Below are 22,565 nucleotides of genomic sequence, written 5' to 3'. Positions count from 1 at the left end.
TTAAGCTGCTAGATCATGAAAACAACACCAGTAAGGGTGTTTCCCTAATCAGTTAAGCCCCATTCCATGTATATTAGTGAAAATACTCGTAGTTATATCGAAATTCTATAAATTTTACAGAGTGAAGTTTATCTACGAGTGTTGGAAAATCCGACACCATTTAATAATATCATGCAATTGCAGATAATATTGCTGCGTTGTATACACAAGTTACCCATAGAAAATGTAACTTGTAGTGGAACTTTCCGTCAATAGAAAACGAGATATCATTACCACATACTATTATAAATTCACCAGCTATTCTGCTGGGAATTATTCCTAAATACATTAGTCTTTGGACTTTACCACCATAAAAACATCTCATTTCAATTAACTTAATTATCAGTATTAAAATAGAGTAAATGTGACCCTTCTATCACTTTCTGATATCTGGACAATGTAGGCCAGTAGCGTCAGTGAGGAAGGAGTGGGCAGCCATTGTTGTTTTGAGACCAGAGGCGCATGGGAGTAAATGGCTCCTGGTAATTTCTCTTGGACGAAGTGTTATGGAAACCAAAGGTCTTCCATCATCAACACGCTGTCAACAAATACAAGGAAAGTGTTCTGCGGAAACCCATTTATCTAATCATTTTTGGCCATTAATGTCAGTAGATAGGGCGAAACAGTTAGAATGCAAACAGCCTCTTAATAAAAGGTAATTAAGCCTTGGTCCTTATCTGATTCATTGTACAGTGTTTTCTCTGATATCGCTGTCATATATTAGGATTCTGGCTTTACAGCTAGTGCCTTTGACAGGTCAAGAAGAGGAAACAAACTTTGTGTACCAGTTATTGGGTGACGGAAGCTGCCTCACATGAGGAAATTTGGTGTCTACATCCTAGTTATACCTGATGGACTAAGCCTGCTGTATAATAAGATAAGGAACCTCCTCAATGTATACTAATATATGTAGTTTAATACTGTAGTTTGATTGGCTGCATATATATAAATTCAATATAACCTCCCCCCCCTAATGTGTAGTGGATCGATTTGTGAGATTATTGCAGAAATACAGTCCACTTAACATCATACAAATTGCTATCAAAATATATAAATTAATGTAAATATAAATTCTATATAAATTCATATCAATTAAATAAATATAAATCTCACAGGTCGGTGTTACGGACCCGCGTCCAGCGTCGGAGCACGGAGCAGTGACGACAACGCCATCTGTGAGTCCGCTCCCGAAACCCACTCCAAATGGACGACGCCATCTAGTGGTGACAGGATATGCCGGCAACAGGTGCTGGATTCCTGTCCTAGTCGACTCGCGACGTAGCCGCTGCTGACCTCTGGTGAGGTGGCGCTTAGACAGCAACGCCATCTATGGAGTGAAGAGGTGGACGTTTGTGTCTAAGCCTGTAAGTGAGGTTCCCTAGAGCGTCCCAGTATTAATGACGTATCTGATTGCAGAGTCGACCTGGGACTGCTGTGTTGGACGATGGGGCAGTCTACCCAAGGCAGCCAAGGCCTCTTCACGAGTCTGCTTTGAAGAAGCTGTGAGCCACCCCCGGACGAACTCTGTTGAGAGAGTAATAGCCTGCCTGAGGCGTGGCAGTGTCGGGAATCGCCTTATCCGGGGCTGGCTGGTGGAAGAGACTAGCCACTGTGGTGCTTAGTGAGGAGAGTGATCAGCGGGTCACACGAGGCTCCTGCCTAGGGCTCGCAACCCTAGTATCGGTCGTGGAGTGGCCTACACAGCGGAGCTGATCGGTACCTGCCAGCTACAGGCTGGATTGTGGTTGAAGGCCTCCACGACGAAGCACCCAGTGGGACTGTGATTTGGCTGGCCTGTGGCCGGGGTAGATTCGTCATAGTCATAGTGGATTCATCGTAGGCCACGGAAGAAGGAACCAGGGCTACCCAGAGTGAGCATCGTTGAGCATCCAGTGTCTTCGGAGGAAGACGCAACTGTTCATAAGTGTAGTAATAATCCCCGCATGCTACTGTTATTTATTTATATATGATGGTGGTAAATATATCAGAAAAACTGGAACATTTGTATCCCTCCCCCTTTAATTTTACTTGTGTTACGGAACACACCCCTTGAAAGCCTCTACTAACTTGGGGCCAGATTCCCAAACTCTACTACCATCAGAGAAAAACCCGGTTGCGTCCCAGTAGGGCCGTAACAGTCGGTTCCCACTACGAGAAAAGATTGCCCTTTCTGGTGTATTACGTGTCTGACACGACAACATGCCCAGACAAGATTAGACTGGTCACGGACGGCTGTCTGATGCATTCCACCTTAACTGCTTAACAGCTAAGACATTGTTTCTAATTATAATATTGTAGTTAGTCTACTAACTCTATAATTAGGATTTACTAATGAAATTGATTATTGAAATTATTTCAACATTTTATATTAGATAGTTCGCGCATATTGTTGTTAGTGTTGGGATTGCTAGTGATGTGGCTGTTAGTCATTTGGCTGTTAGAGCTGTGGCTGCAAGTGCTGTGGATGCAAGTGCCGTGGCTGTTAAAGTTGTGGTTGCTAGTGCTCTGGCTGCTAGTGATGTGGCTGCTAGTGCTGTAGCAGTTAGTGCTGTGGCTGCTAGTGTTGTGGCAGTTAGTGCTGTAGCTGCTAGTGCTATGGCTGCTAGTGCTGTTGCTGATAGTGCTGTGCCTCATATTGCTGTGGCTGCTAGTGCTATGGCTGCTAGTGATGTGGCTGCTAGTGCTGTGGCTGCTAGTGCTGTGGCTGCTAGTGCTGTGGCAGTTAGTGCTGTAGCTGCTAGTGCTATGGCTGCTAGTCCTGTTGCTGATATTGCTGTGCCTCATAGTGCTGTGGCTGCTAGTGCTGTGGCTGCTAGTGCTGTGGCTGTTAGTGCTGTGGCTGCTAGTGATGTGGCTGTTTGAACTGTGGCTGCTAGTGCTGTGGATGCAAGTGCCGTGGCTGTTAAAGCTGTGGTTGCTAGTGCTTTGGCTGCTAGAGCTGTGGCAGTTAGTTCTGTGGCTGCTAGTGCTGTGGCTGTTAGGGCTGTGGCTGCTAGTGCTGTGCCAGTTAGTGCTGTGGCTGCTAGTGTTGTGGCTGCTAGTATTGTGACTGCTAGTGCTGTGGCTGCTAGTGCTATGGTTGCAGGAGCTGTGGCTGCTAGTGCTTGGAGCTGCTAGTGCTGTGACTGATAGTACTGTGCCTCATAATGTTGTGGCTGCTAGTGCTATGGCTGCCTGGGCTGTGGTTGCTAGTTCTGAGGCTGCTAGTGGTTTGGTTACTAGTTCTTTGCCTTCTAGTGCTGTAGCTGCAAGTGCTTTGGCTGTTAGTATATGAATGTTTAGTCCTGTGGTTGATAGTGATGTGGCTGTTAGTGCTGTGACTGTTAGTGCTGTGGCTGTTAGTGCTGTGGCTGTTAGTGCTGTGACTGTTAGTGCTGTCGCTATTAGTGCTGTGGCTGCTAGTGCTGTGGCTGCTAGTGCTTTGGCTGCTAGTGCTGTGGCTGTTAGTGCTGTGACCGCTAGTGCTGTGGCTGCTAGTGCTGTGGCTGCTAGTGCTGTGGCTGCTAGTGCTGTGGCTGTTAGTGCTGTGACCGCTAGTGCTGTGGCTGCTATTGATGTGGCTGCTAGCGATGTGGCTGTTAGTGCTGTGGCTGCCTGTGATGTGGCTGCTAGTGCTTTGGGTGCTAATGTTGTGGCTGTTAGTGCTGTGGCTGCTAGTGATGTGGCTGTTAGTGCTGTGGCTGCTAGTGCTGTGGCTGCTAGTGCTTTGGTTGTTAGTGCTGTGGCTGCTAGTGCTTTGGCTGTTAGTGCTTTGGCTGTTAAGCTGTTAATGCTGTGGCTGCTAGTGCTATAGCTGCTAGTGCTTTGGCTGTTAGTGATGTGGATGTTAGTGACATGGCTGCTAGTGCTGTGGCTGCTTGTGTTGTGGGTGCTAGTGCTGTGGCTGTTAGTGCTGTGGATGTTAGTACTGTTGCTGTTAGTTTTGTGGTTGCTAATGCTGTGGCTGTTAAATGCTGTGGCTGCTAGTGCTTTGGCTGCTAGTCCTGTGGCTGCTAGTACTGTTGTATGTAGTACTGAAGCTGCAAGTGCTGTTTTTGCTAGTGCTGTGTCTGCTAGTGCTGTGGCTGCTAGTGTTGATGCTTCTAGTACTGAGGCTGCTGGTACTACTGCTTGGGCTGTGAATGACAGTACTCAAGCTGCCAATGCTGTGCTTGCTAATGGTGTAATTGCTAGTGTTGTGGCTGTTAGTCATGTGGTTGCTAGTGTTGAGGCTGCTAGCATCGGGGTTTCTAGGGCTTTGGTTTCAAACCGCTGTGGCTGCTAGTGTTGTTGCTAGTGATGTGACTGTTAGTGATGTGATTGATGATGTCGTTCAAAATGCTGTGGTTTTAGTCCTGTGGTTCTAAGTGATGTGGTTGCTAGAGTTGTGGTTGCCAATGTTCTGGATGTTATTGGCGTGGTTGCTATTGCTGTTGTTGCTAGTATTGTAATTGCTAGTGTTGACAATGTTTTGGTTGCCAGTGTTGTAGTTGCTAGTGCTGTGACTGCTAGTGATGTGGTTGTTAGTGTTGTGGTTGCTATTGTTTTGGTTGCTAATGTTTTGTTTGCTAGTGATGTGGTTGTTAGTGTTATAGTTGCTAGTGCTGTGGTTGCTAGTGTCAGTTGCTTGTTCAGTGATTGTTGTTAAGTCGTTGATAGTTAAGTGGTTTCTAGTGCTGCAGTTGCAAGTGTTTTTGCTGCTAGTGTTTTGGTTGCTAGGTCTGTGCTTGTTAGTGTTGTTGCTGCTAGTGTTGCTGTTGCTCGTGTTGTGGTTGCTGGTGTAATGTTTATAGTTTTATAGTTGGTAGTGTTTGGGGTGCTAGTAATGGGGTTGCAAGTGTGGCGGTCGATAATGATGTTTTTGCTAGTGATGTTGTTGCTAGTGTTGTGGATGCTAATGTTATGGATGCTAACGATGTGGTTCCTAGTGTAGTGGCTGCTAGTGCTGAGGTTTCAAGTGTTTTGGCTGCTATTGCTCGGCTTGCTAGTATTGTTGGTACTATGGTTGCTAAGCACTAGCAACAACATAGCTCTGGTTGCTAGTTCTTTAGTTGCTATAGTTGTGGTCTCTAGTTGCTATAGTTGTGGTTGCTAGTTCTTTAGTTGCTATAGTTGTGGTCTCTAGTTGCTATAGTTGTGGTTGCTAGTTCTTTGGTTGTGTTACCATGCCCGCTCCTATTACTCCCGTATGCCTGCTTTAAGAGTCATATCAGCTTTCTCTACTGATTCTCTGAGATGCAGGGAATCTTTTGGTATATGTGGCGACCAGATCTGCCGCCTGATAAGGGAGAAATTTACATTTGTAAGTTTGTAGGTAAAGGGGGAAGTGACGTCCTGGATACAAATAGAATGGTACCCCCTACCTGCAGATTTGCCATTTTGTGGACGACACCAGCTGACTGCGGATTGGCTGACTTATTGTTATTGGAGACCCTGTGCTTCTGGGAAGCAAGAAGAAACCAAGTTTATTGAGCAGAGAAGTGACAAAACTTGAAGAATGGGTCGGCGCCGACGCTGGAGGGGCGCCGCCTGATGCTTGAGGGTCTGGATGGTGTGGCGAGCAGGCCCGGCTGTGACCGGGCCACATTTACTGAGGACTTTGGAGGGACGACACTGTTCCTATGGCAAGGAACAACGCCTAGTGGAAGGGACGAGTGTGTGCATAGTGATTAACTCAGTGCCCATTGGATGAGCCAGGATTTTGATATCTGAAACTCTGGAAGTGGTTCGGCGATGACGCGAAGGTTTCACGACACCTGAGGACTTGTGGAACGTTCCTGGATCGTCAAGGACCGACTCGCATGGGAACTTCACACCATCGAGGGACGGGCGTCGTGAGCCAGGCCTCCCATTACCCCTTGTTTGAGTAGGTTAAATAGGCCACGATATTTATATATGCAGGTTTCAGTATAACATTGATACAGTATAACATTGATACAAAGCAGTCTCCGTGGTGTAGTGGTAAGACACTTGCCTGGCGTTCCGCGAGCGCTATGTCATGGGTTCGTATCCTGGCCGGGGAGGATTTACTGGGCGCAATTCCTTAATTGTAGCCTCTGTTTAACGCAACAGTAAAATGTGTACTTGGATGAAAAAACGATTCTTCGCGGCAGGGGATCGTATTCCAGGGACCGTAGGATTAAGGACTTGCCCGAAACGCTACGCGTACTACTGGCTGTACAAGAATGTAACAACTCTTGTATATATCTCCAAAAAAAAAAAAAAAAAAATTAGCAGTAGGATAGACTGCAGGGCAGCTTGCGTCCAGGACTGTTGAGGAGGACAGTGTGTGTGGACGTTGCGGCAGTTGGAGAGGAGGTGGCCGACGTTGACGAAGCGGCCCCCCTGTGAGAGGGTGTGAGGCCCCCCTTTTTAAATGTGCCCAGCTCAAGGAGTTGATGCAGGTCGTGAAAGAAGAGTTGCTGACAGTCTCCAGATTGTTTATTCTTTATTTCTATCCCTGTATTAATATTAATTTTATATGTGATCATGTGGCTTATGTCAGTAAATATCGCATATTTTATCATTGTGTTTGAGTGCACTTCCATAATAATCTCTATGACCATACACGAGGGATGTCATAGTCCCACCTAGTGAACATTATGTTTTCTACAGAAGTTCTTAGTGGCTGGAGAGTGGTAAAGCAGCACAGACTTATATAAAACTGTACCCTAGGCCATCCGTCCAGTATCAGAGCCGAAATGGTGGCAACACTTTGGCAACAAGCAATATAGTGGCTGGAGAGTGGTAAAGCGACACAGACTTTTATGGAAGTGTACCTTGGGCTGTCAGTCCGGTGTCATATCTGTAGAAGTAGCAACACTTTGGCAACAAGCAGTATAGAGTACACCCACTGAACTGCACTGCTGGGGTGCAGAGATCTCAACCCAGCTGGCGACCTTGTTAAAAGAAGATAGAGAAGGCAGGCGGGAAAGGAATTCCTGCAACTTTTTTTTGTCTGGCAGGCAAGACTCACCGGACGTTATTGTTGGAAATTTCCAACACCTATACAACACTGTTGTATTCTCATTAATTATTACTAATTCTACTAATCATTGTAGTGAGTAAAATTAACCCAACGTAGAGTTCGCATGTACTAATAATTACATCTGTACAATAAGGCTAGAATTCTTACGTCACCCGACGCCAGTATTGCGTCAGATTCCATTGTAATAAACACATTTATATCCAATGTGTCTGAGAATTGAATTTGATTCTCTATAAACAACGGTGTTCTGTGTGATAATTAATTACAGATAAACTGATCCCTAACTAAAGCCAAATAGAGCGTTTATAGTCATAACTGTTATCTAGTAGTAAATTTAACGTCACGCGTGAATGCCCTGGAGAGACTTTAATTCATCTCCATTGTTCGTTTACTATCATAAAACTGGCGGATAATAATATTTAACTCCTCTAAATAATAAACTCGTCCTAACCCGTGCATTTCAATCACAACTGTGAGAAATGATAATATTCACAATAAATAATTTGAGTAACAAACGCGGGACGCGGAGCGGGACGGAGGAGATGCCAGTGCACGAGGTGACGCGTTCACGAGCAGACGCGTACACGAAACAACGCGCTCACGAGGAGACGCCATTGCCCAGCCACCAGGGTAGACGCCATCAAGACCTCTAGAAGAAAGTCGCCACTGTGAGGTGTGAAGAACCTTGCAGAACCTTAACTTCACTGGTGTCAGTGTCATTTACATAACAAGTTGAATGTCAAGAGATTTAATTTGATATTCGGCCAGAACCTGTTAAATTTGGTTCTATGTAATACCACGTGACCGGCCAGTGAAGCGCGTCAGTATCTAGGATAGGCTAGACCGGAGCCTAGGACGCGAATTTTGGCAAGCCTTAACTTTCGCAGTGCCCATATTAGCTAAGTATCCTTATCCTTATTTGATGCATCATATAGGGGGTAGGTTTATAGCTGGGTAGCTTGTCGTGACGCTGTGCGACAACAACAAACTACAGGTCAATTTTTTTCCCTTATTATTAATATCAATTTATTGAACATAGAAATCTAGTAGTTTAATCTGTTGCTACTGAAAACACTTTGATTTACAGCGTGTGTGCAGAATTCTCCGAGCTGTCATTTCCCATGTTAATCAACTCCCAGTGTTCCATGACGAGTCCAGGAGAATCAGAGAATGCGTTGTGACTAACTTCTTGGAAATCTTCTTTAAGCTAAGATTCCTTTTGTATTCCTCGATTTCTATTATCTGTACTCTTTTACATGCAGAACTCTGTTCATTGGATTAACATGTGTTTATTATGATTATTATTATTCATGTTCATAATCTATGTTCTCATTAATGATAACGGTAATAATTTCATAAATGTTCATAGGATTAGATTATTATACATTGGACTGGTGAACGAACCACACTAGTTCCTGGACGTACTGAGTTCCAGTAATAATCCCCCAATGTAGGTGTTTGAGGCTTTGATTCATTTAATTATACAGCCCATTAATTATTTCAGTGATCATATTCTCTAGTATTTTATCCATAGTTACTGGTTCATCTAGGAATTTGCTTATGATCATATTTTCTTAGTTTCCCTCTTTTACTATAAAAGTGGGTGGTCCTTCGTAATTGATTTTTATTACATTAATAATTTAATATATAGAGTCAAGCCCCAAATGTCCCACATTATGGTCCTTTCAACCGGATAGGCATAAAATTATAATTATAAATACTAATTAATAATAACTAATCCTTGTGTGATGTAAGCTAGACTAACCATTTAATTAATTGTGTCAACCAACAGTGTAACACATCAATTAGTCTAAGTCACCCCAACACATTGCTACTTTCACCTCATGTATAAGGTAGCCTTAGTGGGACACAGTCAATTACCCACAACACTTAGACCTATACCTCACACAGAAGTGAGAATCTTTAGGTCACCAGGAGCAACAGCTCATAACTTTTATAACAATTCCACACTAACACCTGCGTTAGAGTGGCCTCACCATCTAACCATTATATTCTTAGGTGGAAATGACATCCATCCTACTCGTCATCCAGCTGAGGTGATCAAACACCTTAAAGCCATAATTTCTTCTTTCAAGCTCATCAGTAATTCGGTAGTATTCACGTTAGTGGAACCTCGCCAACCAAGTCAAGATAATCGTTGGGGAGTAACACCAGAATACTACCAGAGAGCTGCTAAGTACATAAATTTCAGGATGAAAAAACGAGTGAGATTGGATGTCACTTATATCCAATTTACAGCCAGACCTTATAGACAAAACCTGACCAGAGATGGTGTACACTTGTCAGGTGAGTCTAGGTTGCATGTGGTTGACAAGTTAATCAACACCATCAACTATCACAAACAGCTGTGGCTAGCAAGCCAAACTTAACTGTACATAATTGTTCACCTGTGTGTACCAGTGCACTCTTATAAAAACAAAAAACCCAAAAATACAGCACAATTATATTCACCTTACTGCACCACAATAATCTTTACCAATATTATTAGGTAGAATTTAGGCTGAGATTGTGCTGAATTTGGTACAATCCCAGACTAAATAAATTTATAGTTCTTAGTTAGGAATTATCACGACTAGAATTAAGTTAGTCAGTAGTGTATGTATTATACTATTTGTGCTGACCCTAAACAGGGTGGGATTAAACTTTGAGATAACTCTGATTGGAGTGTCTCCATAATATTTCTCTTGTATTCATTATTTTGTGTATCTATTTTGTGTATTGCTGGATAATCCCCATTGACTCTGATGGTGATATAGATGAGCTAACCGGACGAGAACCAATGGTGAAGTTCAGACAGTGCACAAAATATCTAGCTACTTGTTGTTAGGTAGGTACATTTAACCTCAAGTGAGGTAAAGTATAAATTAGCCACTTTAAATTAGGCTACATTTAATGTTACTTGTCCACTAATGAACAAGTACCCAAGCTTCATTAGTAATACATATACTAATCCCATGAAGTTTGGCCCCAAGCCCAACATGGCTACTCCTGAGCAATTAAGGAGAACCTACATTGGCCTTAAAGGTCATTTGACCAGATTAATTAACAAGGCTGAGAACTTATCTAAAGATACTCCCATTGACTCTTATCACTTAGAGACATCAGTTAGAGTGGCTGATCTGAAATTTGATCAAGTCAAATCTACCAGTCGATCTTATCTTGATCTACTGAATACCACAGAGATTGATCCTGAGGAAGTAAGTCAAATTGTAGACGACATCTCCCAGTATGAAGATGAGACTCAAGATATAATTTGCAGGCTATCTAAATTAGCAAAACAATCTGGATCTAATACCAGTAATACAGGGTCTCAATTCAATAACCAACTACCAGAGATTCGTTTACCTACCTTAGACTTACCTACATTTTCAGGATTAGATACAGAAAATTGGGACAGTTTTTGGACTTCATTTGAAGTTCACATCCATAAGAAACCGTCCTTGGACAAGGTTTCTAAATTTTCATACCAACTTAGTCTTCTCAAAGGAGAGGCTAAAAAGGTTATACATAACCTCACTCTTGATGAGAGTAATTATGAGGAAGCTATAAAACTCCTGAAGTTGAACTATTGCAACAAAGAGTTAAGTATAGCTACCCTCTATTATCAATTACTAGATCTGAATGCACCAAATAGTAGACCAGAGTCACTTCAAAGCTTCAGACTAGAAGTAGAGTCTCTAGTAAAGGCCTTAGGTACTAAAGTTAATATACCTGCATCAGAATGGTCTATCAAGTTACTATTGCAGAGGAAATTACCTCGAAATGTCTTGACAGAGCTCTGCTCACATTATAATACCGAGTTTCTCACTCTCGACCAAATATTCGAGGGATTGAGAATAACGGTTAACAGGTTGAAGACTCATGATAAAATTAAACCTGAGTCTAAACCAACTAATACTGACACTTCAGTCAAACCTAAACAGGGTTTGAATAAGCCTAATAAATATAAATCCAAGACTACTCCATCCACTGGGAAAAGAAGTGGAAATGTAGGTACTTATTCGGTGTCTCCTTCTGAGATAACCAATGACTTGTCTACTAAAGAGACCAAGTCTATTAACCAGAGAAGGTGTCTGTTCTGCAATCAAGGACATACCACTTACCAATGCTCTGTTTATCCTACTTATAATACTAGGGTTAAAAGGTTGCAAGAAATACACAAGTGCACCAAGTGCATGGGCTCTCATGATCCCAAAAAATGTGTAGTGCAGCTACGTTCCTGCAACAGATGCAACCAAGGTGTACATCACTACGCCTTATGTAGAAAATCTTCTACACTAACCATGACCACTGGGGAGAATTCCACTAATTCTACCGCAGTGCAATATTGCAAAGTGCATCAAGAAGTAAATGTACTTGCTACTGAGTCAGGCAATAATACCACTCTGCCTAACGCTCAACTTAGACTAATAAACCGAAGATCTAGAATTAACACTAGAGGTCTTTTTGACCAGGGTTCACAGAAAACCTTCATTACATAACAGTTGGTAGATGAGTTAAATTTAAAACCTGCCAAAAGTGTGAGGTTAAATATTTCTGGTTTCTTGTCAAATAGTGGACCTCGTGACTACAAGGTAGTTAAGGTATTAGTGAGACTCGGATCTTCTACTAGTCCAATACAAGCGGTAGTAGTAGATAAACTTCCTACAGACCTGCAGGTCACAGGGTTAGCTCGCACTGCGAGACATCTTAGACGAAACCGCATGAGGCTAGCAGATTATAAAATAAACTCTGACTGCCTCACAGATGTTGGAATACTTATAGGCGCGGATCATTATTACAAATTTATAACTGGATGCACCAGACAACACGGAATGAATTTGTTGTCGTCTGCAGGAGGCAAATTGCTTACAGGACCGGTGCTTTTCAGACAAAATTCGACGTCCACAAACCAACAATCTAATAACATAATAGTGGCGTGACTAGGCTTGGAACAGTCACCCCTACGTTTCAGGGAAATATCTGAGGATATTGAGTCTGACCCACCAATACGTCGTCTGTGGGATTTAGACACTTTAGGCATTATCCCTGAACAACCAAGTCCTGATGATATGTGGACTTACCAGCAATACCTGGATACAGTTGTCTATGAAAATAAACAATACTGGGTAAGACTCCCATGGAAGTTGGATCATCCACAACTTCCAGTAAATTATTTTATGGCAGCCTCACAATTGCAGTCTCAATTAACACGACTACAGAAGCAGCCAGACAAACTGAACATGTATCATCAACTCATCCAACAACAACTTAACAGTAAATTTATTGAGGTTGTTGAACACGATGACCGAAAAATAGGTCATTATTTACCTCATCACGCTGTGGTGAAAGACTCATTGACAACACCCATTTGTATTGTCTTTAACTGTAGTGCTAAAGTAAAGTCAAGCAGTGTGTCTTTAAATGAATGTCTCCAAACGGGACCTAGCCTAACACAAAGGCTACATGATGTGCTGTTACGATTTCGCACTGGTATTTTCGCCTATACAGCTGATATCAGCAAAGTTTTTCTCCGAGTAGGTTTACAGGAGGAGGATCGTAACTACACAAAATTCCTCTGGATTAAGGATCCACTGGATCCTAACAGTGAAGTCATCACATATCGTTTTGCCTCGGTATTATTTGGAGCTACGTCCTCACCGTTTCTTTTGCAAGCAACATTAGACACACATTTGAGGAAATCAAACAGCCCCTATAAGGCAGACATTAGTGACAACTTGTATGTCGACAATTTCCAGGGGACAACTAATGATCAAACTGATCTGGTAGAAATCTACCATGAAGCTACCCGTGAACTATTAGGAGCCAATATGCCACTACAGTCAAGGACCTCAAATAATGAATTACTCAGCCAGGTAATCGAGAAAGAATTTCCAGGTTATCAGGTACCCAATCAATTAAAGGTTCTAGGTGTGGAATGGAACACCAGTACTGACGAGATGAATGTCAAGTCAGTACAAACTGATAACTCAACCCTTACCATGAGAACGCTGCTCTCGTTTGTCAGTCAACCATTTGACCCTTTAGGCCTACTTAGTCCTATATAATAATAAGGAGCAAACTCCTAATGCAGGAGTGCTGGCAGAAACATATGGGAAGGGATGATCCATTACCAAGTGAGTTACAAGCTAAATGGCAGATACTCTCAACGGATTTTAATCAGCTAGGTGTTTTGAAATTTCCTCGTAATGCTTCAGGACCGAACTTACCCACCAATTTGCACGTTTTCTGCGATGCCTCTGGCAAAGCATATGGCGCAGTAGCCTACTTAGTTAATAGTGCACAATCAATTTTGCTCACATCTAAAGCAAGAGTTGCTCCCATTAAGAAGAGATCTTTACCTCAAATGGAGTTGACTGCATTGCTGGTGGGAGTAAGATTGGCTCATTGCCTGGCAAAGACACTCAATAATATCCACTTTGGTGAGATTGTCGTGTGGTCAGACAACGAGGCAGTCTTACAATGGGTAAGAAACAACAACGACAAAACTCCCTACGTCAGTAATCGTGTTAGGGAAATTCATGAGTTATCTGCTGGATATAAATTCAGACATGTTCCTACTAAGGACAATCCTGCAGATTATTTATCTCGAGGGTTAACACTAAAACAACTTATCAAGTTTTCGCTGTGGTTCAATGGACCTTCATGGCTTGTTGGTGGTCAGTGGCCCAAACAAAAGCCACAAGTCATAGTGACCAATATCACCACTCCCATGAAAGAACCAGAACCTCAACGAATCTTAGCCATTGATCCTCACAATTATTCTAGCTTAAGCAAGTTATTAAGAGTGACTGCACATGTGTTTGATTTTCTTGTTAAGATAGGAATTCGACATAAGTTTCCCAATCCTATACTCTACTGGATCAAACGTGCACAACAAGAGACATATGGAAGCGAATATGAAAATCTTCCAAATAAATTAACTAAGTCTCTAGGTATCTGGTATGATGCCAACACTCATAATATACTAAGATGTGGAGGACGTTTGCTTCATGCAAAAATTGATTTGGACACAAAGAATCCAATTCTTCTACCTTGTCACCACATCATCACTAAACTTCTTGTTTTACATCACCATCAATATGGTACTTTACATGGTGGAGTGTTAGATACTCTCACTGACCTTAGACAAAAGTACTGGCTTCCTCAAGGTCGTCAGACAGTTAAGTCAATAATTAAATCTTGTGTAATCTGTAAAAGATACGATGCTAGAGTATGTCCTTACCCAGGACCGCCACCACTCCCTGAAGAGAGAGTGGTTCATCTTCGCCCTTTCGAAACCACTGGTGTTGATTACACAGGAGCCTTACTTCTCACTGGCAACCCAGATAAGATACCAGTGAAAGTATACATTTGTCTCTTTACGTGTGCTACAACCAGAGGCGTACATTTAGAAGTCACTTCAGACATGAGTGCTGAAGCCTTCATCCAGGCCTTTCGCAGATTTGCTGCTCGCAGATCTTGTCCCAAATTAATGATATCGGACAATGGTTCCAATTTTGTGGCAGGAGAAGCTTGTTTGCGAGAAGTCTGGAACCACCCAGAAGTACAGTCGGTCCTACAGAGACGACAATGTCACTGGAAATTCATAGCACCGAGAGCCCCTTGGCAAGGTTGGTTCTATGAGCGAATGGTAGGCACAGTCAAGAAGTGTCTAAGGAAAACTTTACACAGACAAAAGGTCAGTTACTCCGAACTCCAAACTATTGTTGTGGAAATCGAGGCGCGAGTCAATAACCGCCCATTAACCTACCTGTCGGATGATTTTACCCAGAGAGAACCTCTGAGCCCCTCACACTTGATCCATGGAGGTCTACTGAGCCCTCTCATCCCTTTAGCCGAAGAGGACCCCGTAGACCCATCACATGTGACCAGAGGAGACTTGGTGGAAAGCTACCAGCATCTCTCAAGAGTTATTAACAGGTGGAATGAGGTGTGGACTCGAGAGTACCTCACAGCTCTACGAGAGTACCACTGCGGAGCTTCGAGACCTTACAATAAAGTGCAATTAAAACCAGGGGACCTAGTACTAGTCGACAGTGATGGACCAAGGTCAGAGTGGCCCATAGGCAAAATTGTTGCCATTCATCCAGATCATCAAGGTGTCCTGAGAGTAGTGAAAGTTTTATGCCGAGGCAACACTACTCTAAAAACTTTAGAGAAGCTGGTTCCTCTTGAATTGGCTGAACCAGAATATCAGCCAGATCCAGTTTCCCCAGTAATTTCCGAGGACAGTAATTCTGATCCTCCGAGCAACCGCCCCACTAGAGCTGCTGCTCAACAATGTAGGCGGAAGTTGCAAGCCTATTACAACTCTGACCAAGAGTAATTCCTTTTACATCCAATTTAGATAACTATGATGATACTGCAGTGTGATGTCAAGTAACAAACCATTACAAGTCACTATGACTCAGGACATTCCCATCACAGTAGATTCTGTTGTTTAAATTGTGTGATTTAAATTCTTAATTATTGTGTAGGCTATAAATAACATTATTTATCTAGAGTAACTGAGAGTTTGCAGACTTAGAGATTTGTAACATACACATTACACGTCATAGCGACACCAATCTCAGATTTATTGTAGGCTTTCTTAATTATTAGCTTTAGGTAATTCATAATAACATGTTTCTTTTAACATGAAATTAGCAAGACTTAAGTTTCTTGTATGTCCTTGACAAATACGGGACATTCGTTATGTGTGTACTAACATACTAACATACTAATATACTAATATTAATCTCAACTTCGGGATAGGTGTCAGTACTCCACATTACACTACGACCCTAGAATCCTCCCTCCGGAGTTATGTTGGAAATTTCCAACACTAAATACAACACTGTTGTATTCTCATTAATTATTACTAATTCTACTAATCATTGTAGTGAGTAAAATTAACCCAACGTAGAGTTCGCATGTGCTAATAATTACATCTGTACAATAAGGCTAGAATTCTTACGTCACCCGACGCCAATATTGCGTCAGATTCCATTGTAATAAACACATTTATATCCAATGTGTCTGAGAATTGAATTTGATTCTCTATAAACAACGGTGTTCTGTGTGATAATTAATTACAGATAAACTGATCCCTAACTAAAGCCAAATAGAGCGTTTATAGTTATAACTGTTATCTAGTAGTAAATTTAACGTCACGCGTGAATGCCCTGGAGAGACTTTAATTCATCTCCATTGTTCGTTTACTATCATAAAACTGGCGTATAATAATATTTAACTCCTCTAAATAATAAACTCGTCCTAACCCGTGCATTTCAATCACAACTGTGAGAAATGATAATATTCACAATAAATAATTTGAGTAACAAACGCGGGACGGAGGAGACGCCAGTGCACGAGGTGACGCGTTCACGAGCAGACGCGTACACGAAACAACGCGCTCACGAGGAGACGCCATTGCCCAGCCACCAGGGTAGACGCCATCAAGACCTCTTGAAGAAAGTCGCCACTGTGAGGTGTGAAGAACCTTGCAGAACCTTAACTTCACTGGTGTCAGTGTCATTTACATAACAAGTCGAATGTCAAGAGATTTAATTTGATATTCGGCCAGAACCTGTTAAATTTGGTTCTATGTAATACCACGTGACCGGCCAGTGAAGCGTGTCAGTATCTAGGATAGGCTAGACCGGAGCCTAGGACGCGAATTTCGGCAAGCCTTAACTTACACAGTGCCCATATTAGCTAAGTATCCTTATCCTTATTTGATGCATCTTATAGGGGGTAGGTTTATAGCTGGGTAGCTTGTCGTGACGCTGTGCGACAACAACAAACTACAGGTCATTATTTTTCCCTTATTATTAATATCAATTTATTGAACATAGAAATCTAGTAGTTTAATCTGTTGCTACTGAAAACACTTTGATTTACAGCGTGTGTGCAGAATTCTCCGAGCTGTCATTTCCCATGTTAATCAACTCCCAGTGTTCCATGACGAGTCCAGGAGAATCAGAGAATGCGTTGTGACTAACTTCTTGGAAATCTTCTTTAAGCTAAGATTCCTTTTGTATTCCTCGATTTCTATTATCTGTACTCTTTTACATGCAGAACTCTGTTCATTGGATTAACATGTGTTTATTATGATTATTATTATTCATGTTCATAATCTATGTTCTCATTAATGATAACGGTAATAATTTCATAAATGTTCATAGGATTAGATTATTAAACATTGGACTGGTGAACGAACCACACTAGTTCCTGGACGTACTGAGTTCCAGTAATAATCCCCCAATGTAGGTGTTTGAGGCTTTGATTCATTTAATTATACAGCCCATTAATTATTTCAGTGATCATATTCTCTAGTATTTTATCCATAGTTACTGGTTCATCTAGGAATTTGCTTATGATCATATTTTCTTAGTTTCCCTCTTTTACTATAAAAGCGGGTGGTCCTTCGTAATTGATTTTTATTACATTAATAATTTAATATATAGAGTCAAGCCCCAAATGTCCCACAGTTATTGTTAAAAGGTAAGCCTCGGTTTTCCTTCACTCCTCCATGGGTCTAGGCCAGAATTGCTAATAGCAGTTTCCCCGTGGTTGACTGAAGGGCTCCCTGGGTGAGTCAGTGGCACCCCGAGTGCTGGGAGCAAAGACAATACCCACCACCTGGTCCTCTTCTGTGGGACCAAGTGACCCTGGTGAGTCACGTGATGAGAGACTGAGTACTCAGTCTCATGAGCCCCCCTAGCAGCCCCTTGCTAGCGGAGCCCCAGCCCACTCCCCGTGACAGTTGCTATTGTTGTGGTTGCTTTTGTTATGGTTGCTTGTGTTGTAGTTGCTAGTGTTGTGGTTGCTAATGCTGTGGTTGCTAGTGCTTGGGTTGCTAGTTCTGTGATTGTAGTTAAGTGGTTGCTAGTTTAGAGGTTCTAGTGCTGTTGTTGCAAGTGTTGTGGCTGTTAGTATTCTGTTTGCTAGTGCTGGGCTTGCTAGTTTTGTTGCTGCTTATAATGTGGTTGACAGTGTTGTGGTGCTAGAGTAGTGATTGCAAGTTTTGTGGTTGCTAGTGTTCTGTTTGCTAGTGATATGGTTGCTAGTGTTGTTGCTACTGTTGTAGCAGTGGTTGATTGTGTTGTGGCTAATAGCGTTTTGAATGCTAGTGCTCTGCTTGTTAGTACCGTGATTTTAGTGCTGACGATGCTTGTGCTGTCGTTGCTAGGGTTGTCGTTGGTAATGTTGTTGTTGGTAGTGTTGTAGTTGCTAGTGATATGGATGCTAGAGTTGTGGTTGTTAGTGATTTGGATCCAAATGTTATGGGTGCTAGGATAGTGGTTGCTATTGTTGTGGTAGCTTGTGATCTGGTTACTAGGGGAGTGGTTGCTAGTACTGTGTTCGCTATTACTGTGGTTGACAGTGCTGTCGTTTCTAGTGCTGCCGTTGTAATTGTTGTCGTAGATAGTTTTGTAGTTGCTAGTGTTATGTCTGGTTGTAGTGAGGTTACTATTGCTGTGATTGCTAGTGCTGTGGTTTCTAATGTTGTGGTTGCTATTTCTGTGGCTGCTAGAGTTATGGTTCCTAGTGCTGCCCTTGCTAGTGTTGTCGTTGGTAGTGGTGTAGTTGGTAGTGTTGTAGTTGGTAATGTCGTGGCTGCTAGTGTTGTGGGTGCATGTGATGTGTTTCCTACTTTTATGATCGCTAGTTTTGTAGTTGCTAGTGATGTTGCTAGTGCGTCGTTGGTAGTGTTGTAGTTGGTAGTGTTGTAGTTGCTAGTGATGTAGTTGCTGGTGAAGTGGTTGCAAGTATTGTGATTGCTAGTGATAAGGTGCCTAATGTTATGGTTGCTAGTGCTGTGGTTGCTATTGTTATTGTTGCTATTGTTGTGGTCGGTGTGCTCTGGTTTTAGTGGTGAGACCGTTGGTGCTGTGGTTGATAGTTCTGCCGTTGCTAGTGCTGCCATTGCTGTTGTTGTCGTTGATAGTGTTGGAGTTGCAAGTGCTGTCGTTGCTATATTTGTGGTTGTGTAAGTTTGGTCTACTCCGTGGTGATGAGAAGTAACCCAGAGCAAGGGAGGAATAAGTAAGAAAGATATGAAAGGGAGGAGTGGGTGAGAAGGTGGAAAAGGTAGAAAACGGAGACACGAAGGGAGGAATTGAGATAGAGAGGTGGGTGAGGATAGAAAACGAGAGGGGTGGGCGGATAGGATGTGGGAGTAAGTGGGGAGAGAAGTAGGAGTAAGCAGAAGAAGTAAGAGTAAGAGCTTGAGTAGGTAGAGAGAGAAAATAGTAGAGAGTATAGGAGTATAGAGACTCTAGATGTTAATTGCATTAAATATTTAATTGCTGCCACCACCCTGCCATTCCACCAAAATCCTAACAAGTCTATTAAGCAATGTGACAGGGAAAACTGCTTAATGAAGTTTTTCTGAATAAATTCCTGAGTAACCAGTGGGTCCGCATCTGGGTTAGAGTAGGGCCTCACTCTGCTCTTGCCTCCTCACTTATCCACCTCGTGACCCTCACTCTGTCACCTTGTTATCCCTATTCCAGTTTACTTAAATGATTAGAAACCCTGATCACCTTATCATTACTCTAATTCATGGGATATGAATTAAAAAACAATGAACAAAACTCAGATTATTATTCTACCCATAGATTTTTAATACACGAAATTTACTTCCATTTTGAGCCATTTAACACTAGTTCTGCACTTCTGAACATTTTGCAAATTACTTTATTAATGCTGAATTAATTAACACAAGAAATCATCTACTCCACACATCCTCAACCAACATAGCTCCTGGTTCAGACTCCACTAACACTCGTCACCACTAAGACACTTCTGGTCCTACCTTACCTTGAGGCTACCTTGAGGTGCTTCCGGGGCTTAGTGTCCCCGCGGCCCGGTCGTCGACCAGGCCTCCTGGTTGCTGGACTGATCAACCAGGCTGTTAGACGCGGCTGCTCGCAGCCTGACGTATGAGTCACAGCCTTGTTGATCAGGTATCCTTTGGAGGTGCTTATCCAGTTCTCTCTTGAACACTGTGAGGGGTTTGCCAGTTATGCCCCTTATGTGTAGTGGAAGCGTGTTGAACAGTCTCGGGCCTCTGATGTTGATAGAGTTCTCTCTCAGAGTACCTGTTGCACCTCTGCTTTTCAACGGGGGTATTCTGCACATCCTGCCATGTCTTCTGGTCTCATGTGGTGTTATTTCTGTGTGCAGGTTTGGGACCAGCCCCTCAATTATTTTCCACGTGTAAATTATTATGTATCTCTCCCGCCTGCGCTCATGGGAGTACAGATTTAGGCTCTTTAGTCGGTCCCAGTAATTTAGATGTTTTACTGATTTAGTAATCAGTTCTATTTAGTTCTAAATTAGTAATTTAGACTTTTACTTTACTCCTGTGGAACTCTTACCTCATAACTCAAATGGAATATTCATTCCAAAGTGGGTGAGTGACAGACTTCTAAACCCCTCTGCTGGTCGTGGAAGGGTGGGTACTCTGGCATCTTTACCATATAAAGAATATGACATGCTAAACTGAATCTAACCAACCCATGTTGGCCGCCTGCACAAAGGTCCTTTGTAGGTATTGCTGACTCTGTAGGTTGTGCCAGCCAGCACCTCGCCTGAGCACCTCACACTCCTACTAAACACGCACAAACACAACTACATATTACTATTCACAACTCACAATTACAACATGGCACTGTGTAAAACACTAACACTGTTACAGTTGCTTGTGCTGTGGTTGCTAGTGTTGTGGTTGCTAGTGTTATGATTGCTAGTGTTGTGGTTTCCAGTGTGGTTGTTGCTAGTGTTGTAGTTGCTAATGCTGTGGTTGATGTTGTGGTTGCTAGTGCTGTGGTTGATAGTGTTGTGGTTACTAGTGCAGTGGTTGCTAGTGTTGTGGTTGCTAGTGTTGTGGTTGCTAGTGTTGTGGTTACTAGTGTTATGGCCGCTAGTGCTGTGGTTGCTACTGCTGTTGTTGCTAATGTTGAAGTTGCTAGTGTTGTGGTTGCAAGTGCTATGGTTGTAGTGATGTGTTTCCTAATGATGTGCTTGCTAGAGCTGTGGTTTTTAGTGCTGTATTTGCTAGTACTGTCGTTGGTAGTGTAGTGGTTTGCAACAGCTGTGGTTGCTTAAGCTATGGTTGTTACTGTTTTAGTTGCAAGTGTTGTCGTTGCTTGTGCTGTCGTTGCTAGTGTTGTCGATGGTAGTGTTGTAGTTGTTAGTGCTGCAATTGCTTGTGTTGTGATTGCTAGTTATGTGGTTTTTAATGTTATAGTTTCTAGTGCTGTGGTTGTTTGTTTTGTTGTTGCTTTTGTAATGGTCGCTTGTGCTCTGGTTGCTAGTAGAGTGGTTGCCAGTGATATGGATGCTAGTACTTTGGTTGATAGTGCTGTCTTTGTTAGTGCTGCTGTTGCTATTGTGGCCGGTGATAGGAGTTGTAAATGTTAGTGCTGTGGTTGCTATTGTTGTGGTTGCTTGTGCTGTGGTTGCTAGTTCTGTGGTTGCTAGTGTTGTGGTTGCTAGTGCTGTGCTGGCACGTGCTATGATTGCAAATGTTGAAGTTGCTTGTGTTGTGTATTCAACTATTTGTATTCACCTATTTGTGCTTGCGGGGATTGAGCTCTGATCCTTCGGCCCGCCTCTCAACTGTCAGTCAATCACCTGTTACTAACTACAAACTAATTAATTTTTTCCCACACACACGCACACGCACACACACACACACACACACACACACACACACACACACACACACACACACACACACACACACACACACACACACACACACACACACACACACACACACATATATATGGCAACCATTAATATAATAGAGAGAGCAGCTTCAGTTGCCTGCAGGAATGGATCAAGACTCTTAATCATGGGCGATTTCAACCATGGAAAGATAGACTGGGAGAATGGGGACCCACACGGTGGTGCAGATACATGGAGAGCTAAACTCTTGGAAGTGGCAATAAGGAACTTTCTGAGCCAGCATGTCATGGAACCCGCAAGAGTGAGAGGCAATGATGAACCAGCCAGACTCGACTTGATATTCACCCTGAATGAGTCAGAAATAAGGGAAGTCAAAGTTGAAGCCCCCATAGGAATGAGTGACCACAGTGTACTGACCTTTGAGTACCTGGTGGAGGTAGGGATAACCTATCCAAGGATGGGATCGGAGGGGAAAAGACTGAATTACCGAAGAGGAAAATATGACGAGATGAGGAACTTCCTCAGGAAAATACCATGGGAAACAGAACTTAGAGACAAGAATGTGCAGGTCATGATGGATTTTGTCACCCAGAAGTGGCAGAAAGGTGCAGACAGGTTTATCCCCGTCCAAAAGGAGAAAAACGAAAAACAACAGAAAAACCCATGGTTCAACCAGGAATGCAAGGTAGCGAAGCAACTGAGAAAAAGAACATGGAGAAACTATAGAAATAAAAGAACACATGAGAGCAGGGAGAGATACCAGACGGCCAGAAATGAGTACCTCAGAGTGAGGAGGGAAGCAGAGAGACAGTTTGAAAAGGACATTGCGAGTAAAGCCAAGACCCAACCAAAG

At 42.6% G+C, this 22,565-nt stretch overlaps 3 protein-coding genes across 3 annotated transcripts; 2 read left to right on the top strand and 1 right to left on the bottom strand.

Annotated features, from left to right (window-relative positions):
* Window positions 1-3,313: 3,313 nt before the first annotated feature.
* Window positions 3,314-3,832, top strand: LOC138350744 (antifreeze protein Maxi-like). The gene has a single exon (XM_069301955.1). It carries the CDS (start codon window positions 3,314-3,316, stop codon window positions 3,830-3,832), a length of 519 nt encoding a protein of 172 aa, XP_069158056.1.
* Window positions 3,833-3,973: 141 nt separating this feature from the next.
* LOC138350743 (antifreeze protein Maxi-like) lies at window positions 3,974-4,303 on the top strand. Its single transcript, XM_069301954.1, has one exon. The coding sequence runs from the start codon at window positions 3,974-3,976 to the stop codon at window positions 4,301-4,303; it is 330 nt and encodes a 109-aa protein (XP_069158055.1).
* Window positions 4,304-5,196: 893 nt separating this feature from the next.
* Window positions 5,197-18,941, bottom strand: LOC138350742 (integumentary mucin A.1-like). Its single transcript, XM_069301953.1, has 2 exons — window positions 18,163-18,941; window positions 5,197-5,296 (listed from the first exon to the last, which is right to left on the bottom strand). The coding sequence occupies exons 1-2, from the start codon at window positions 18,939-18,941 to the stop codon at window positions 5,197-5,199; spliced, it is 879 nt and encodes a 292-aa protein (XP_069158054.1).
* Window positions 18,942-22,565: the final 3,624 nt, after the last annotated feature.

Source organism: Procambarus clarkii, chromosome 47 (assembly GCF_040958095.1).
Source record: "Procambarus clarkii isolate CNS0578487 chromosome 47, FALCON_Pclarkii_2.0, whole genome shotgun sequence".
Lineage (NCBI taxonomy): Eukaryota > Metazoa > Arthropoda > Malacostraca > Decapoda > Cambaridae > Procambarus > Procambarus clarkii.
This window is presented reverse-complemented; position numbering and strand designations above follow the sequence as displayed.

Excerpts from the sequence above, each read along its gene's own strand:
- LOC138350743 (XM_069301954.1), top strand. The coding sequence starts at position 3,974 with ATGCTGTGGCTGTTAAATGCTGTGGCTGCTAGTGCTTTGGCTGCTAGT.
- LOC138350744 (XM_069301955.1), top strand. The coding sequence starts at position 3,314 with ATGTTTAGTCCTGTGGTTGATAGTGATGTGGCTGTTAGTGCTGTGACT.
- LOC138350742 (XM_069301953.1), bottom strand. The coding sequence starts at position 18,941 with ATGGCAGCACTAGCAACGGCAGAACTATCAACCACAGCACCAACGGTC. Across the intron at positions 5,297-18,162 it reads TCGTCAGCACTAAAATCACG|GCGGCAGATCTGGTCGCCAC; the intron begins GTACTAACAAGC and ends CTCCCTTATCAG.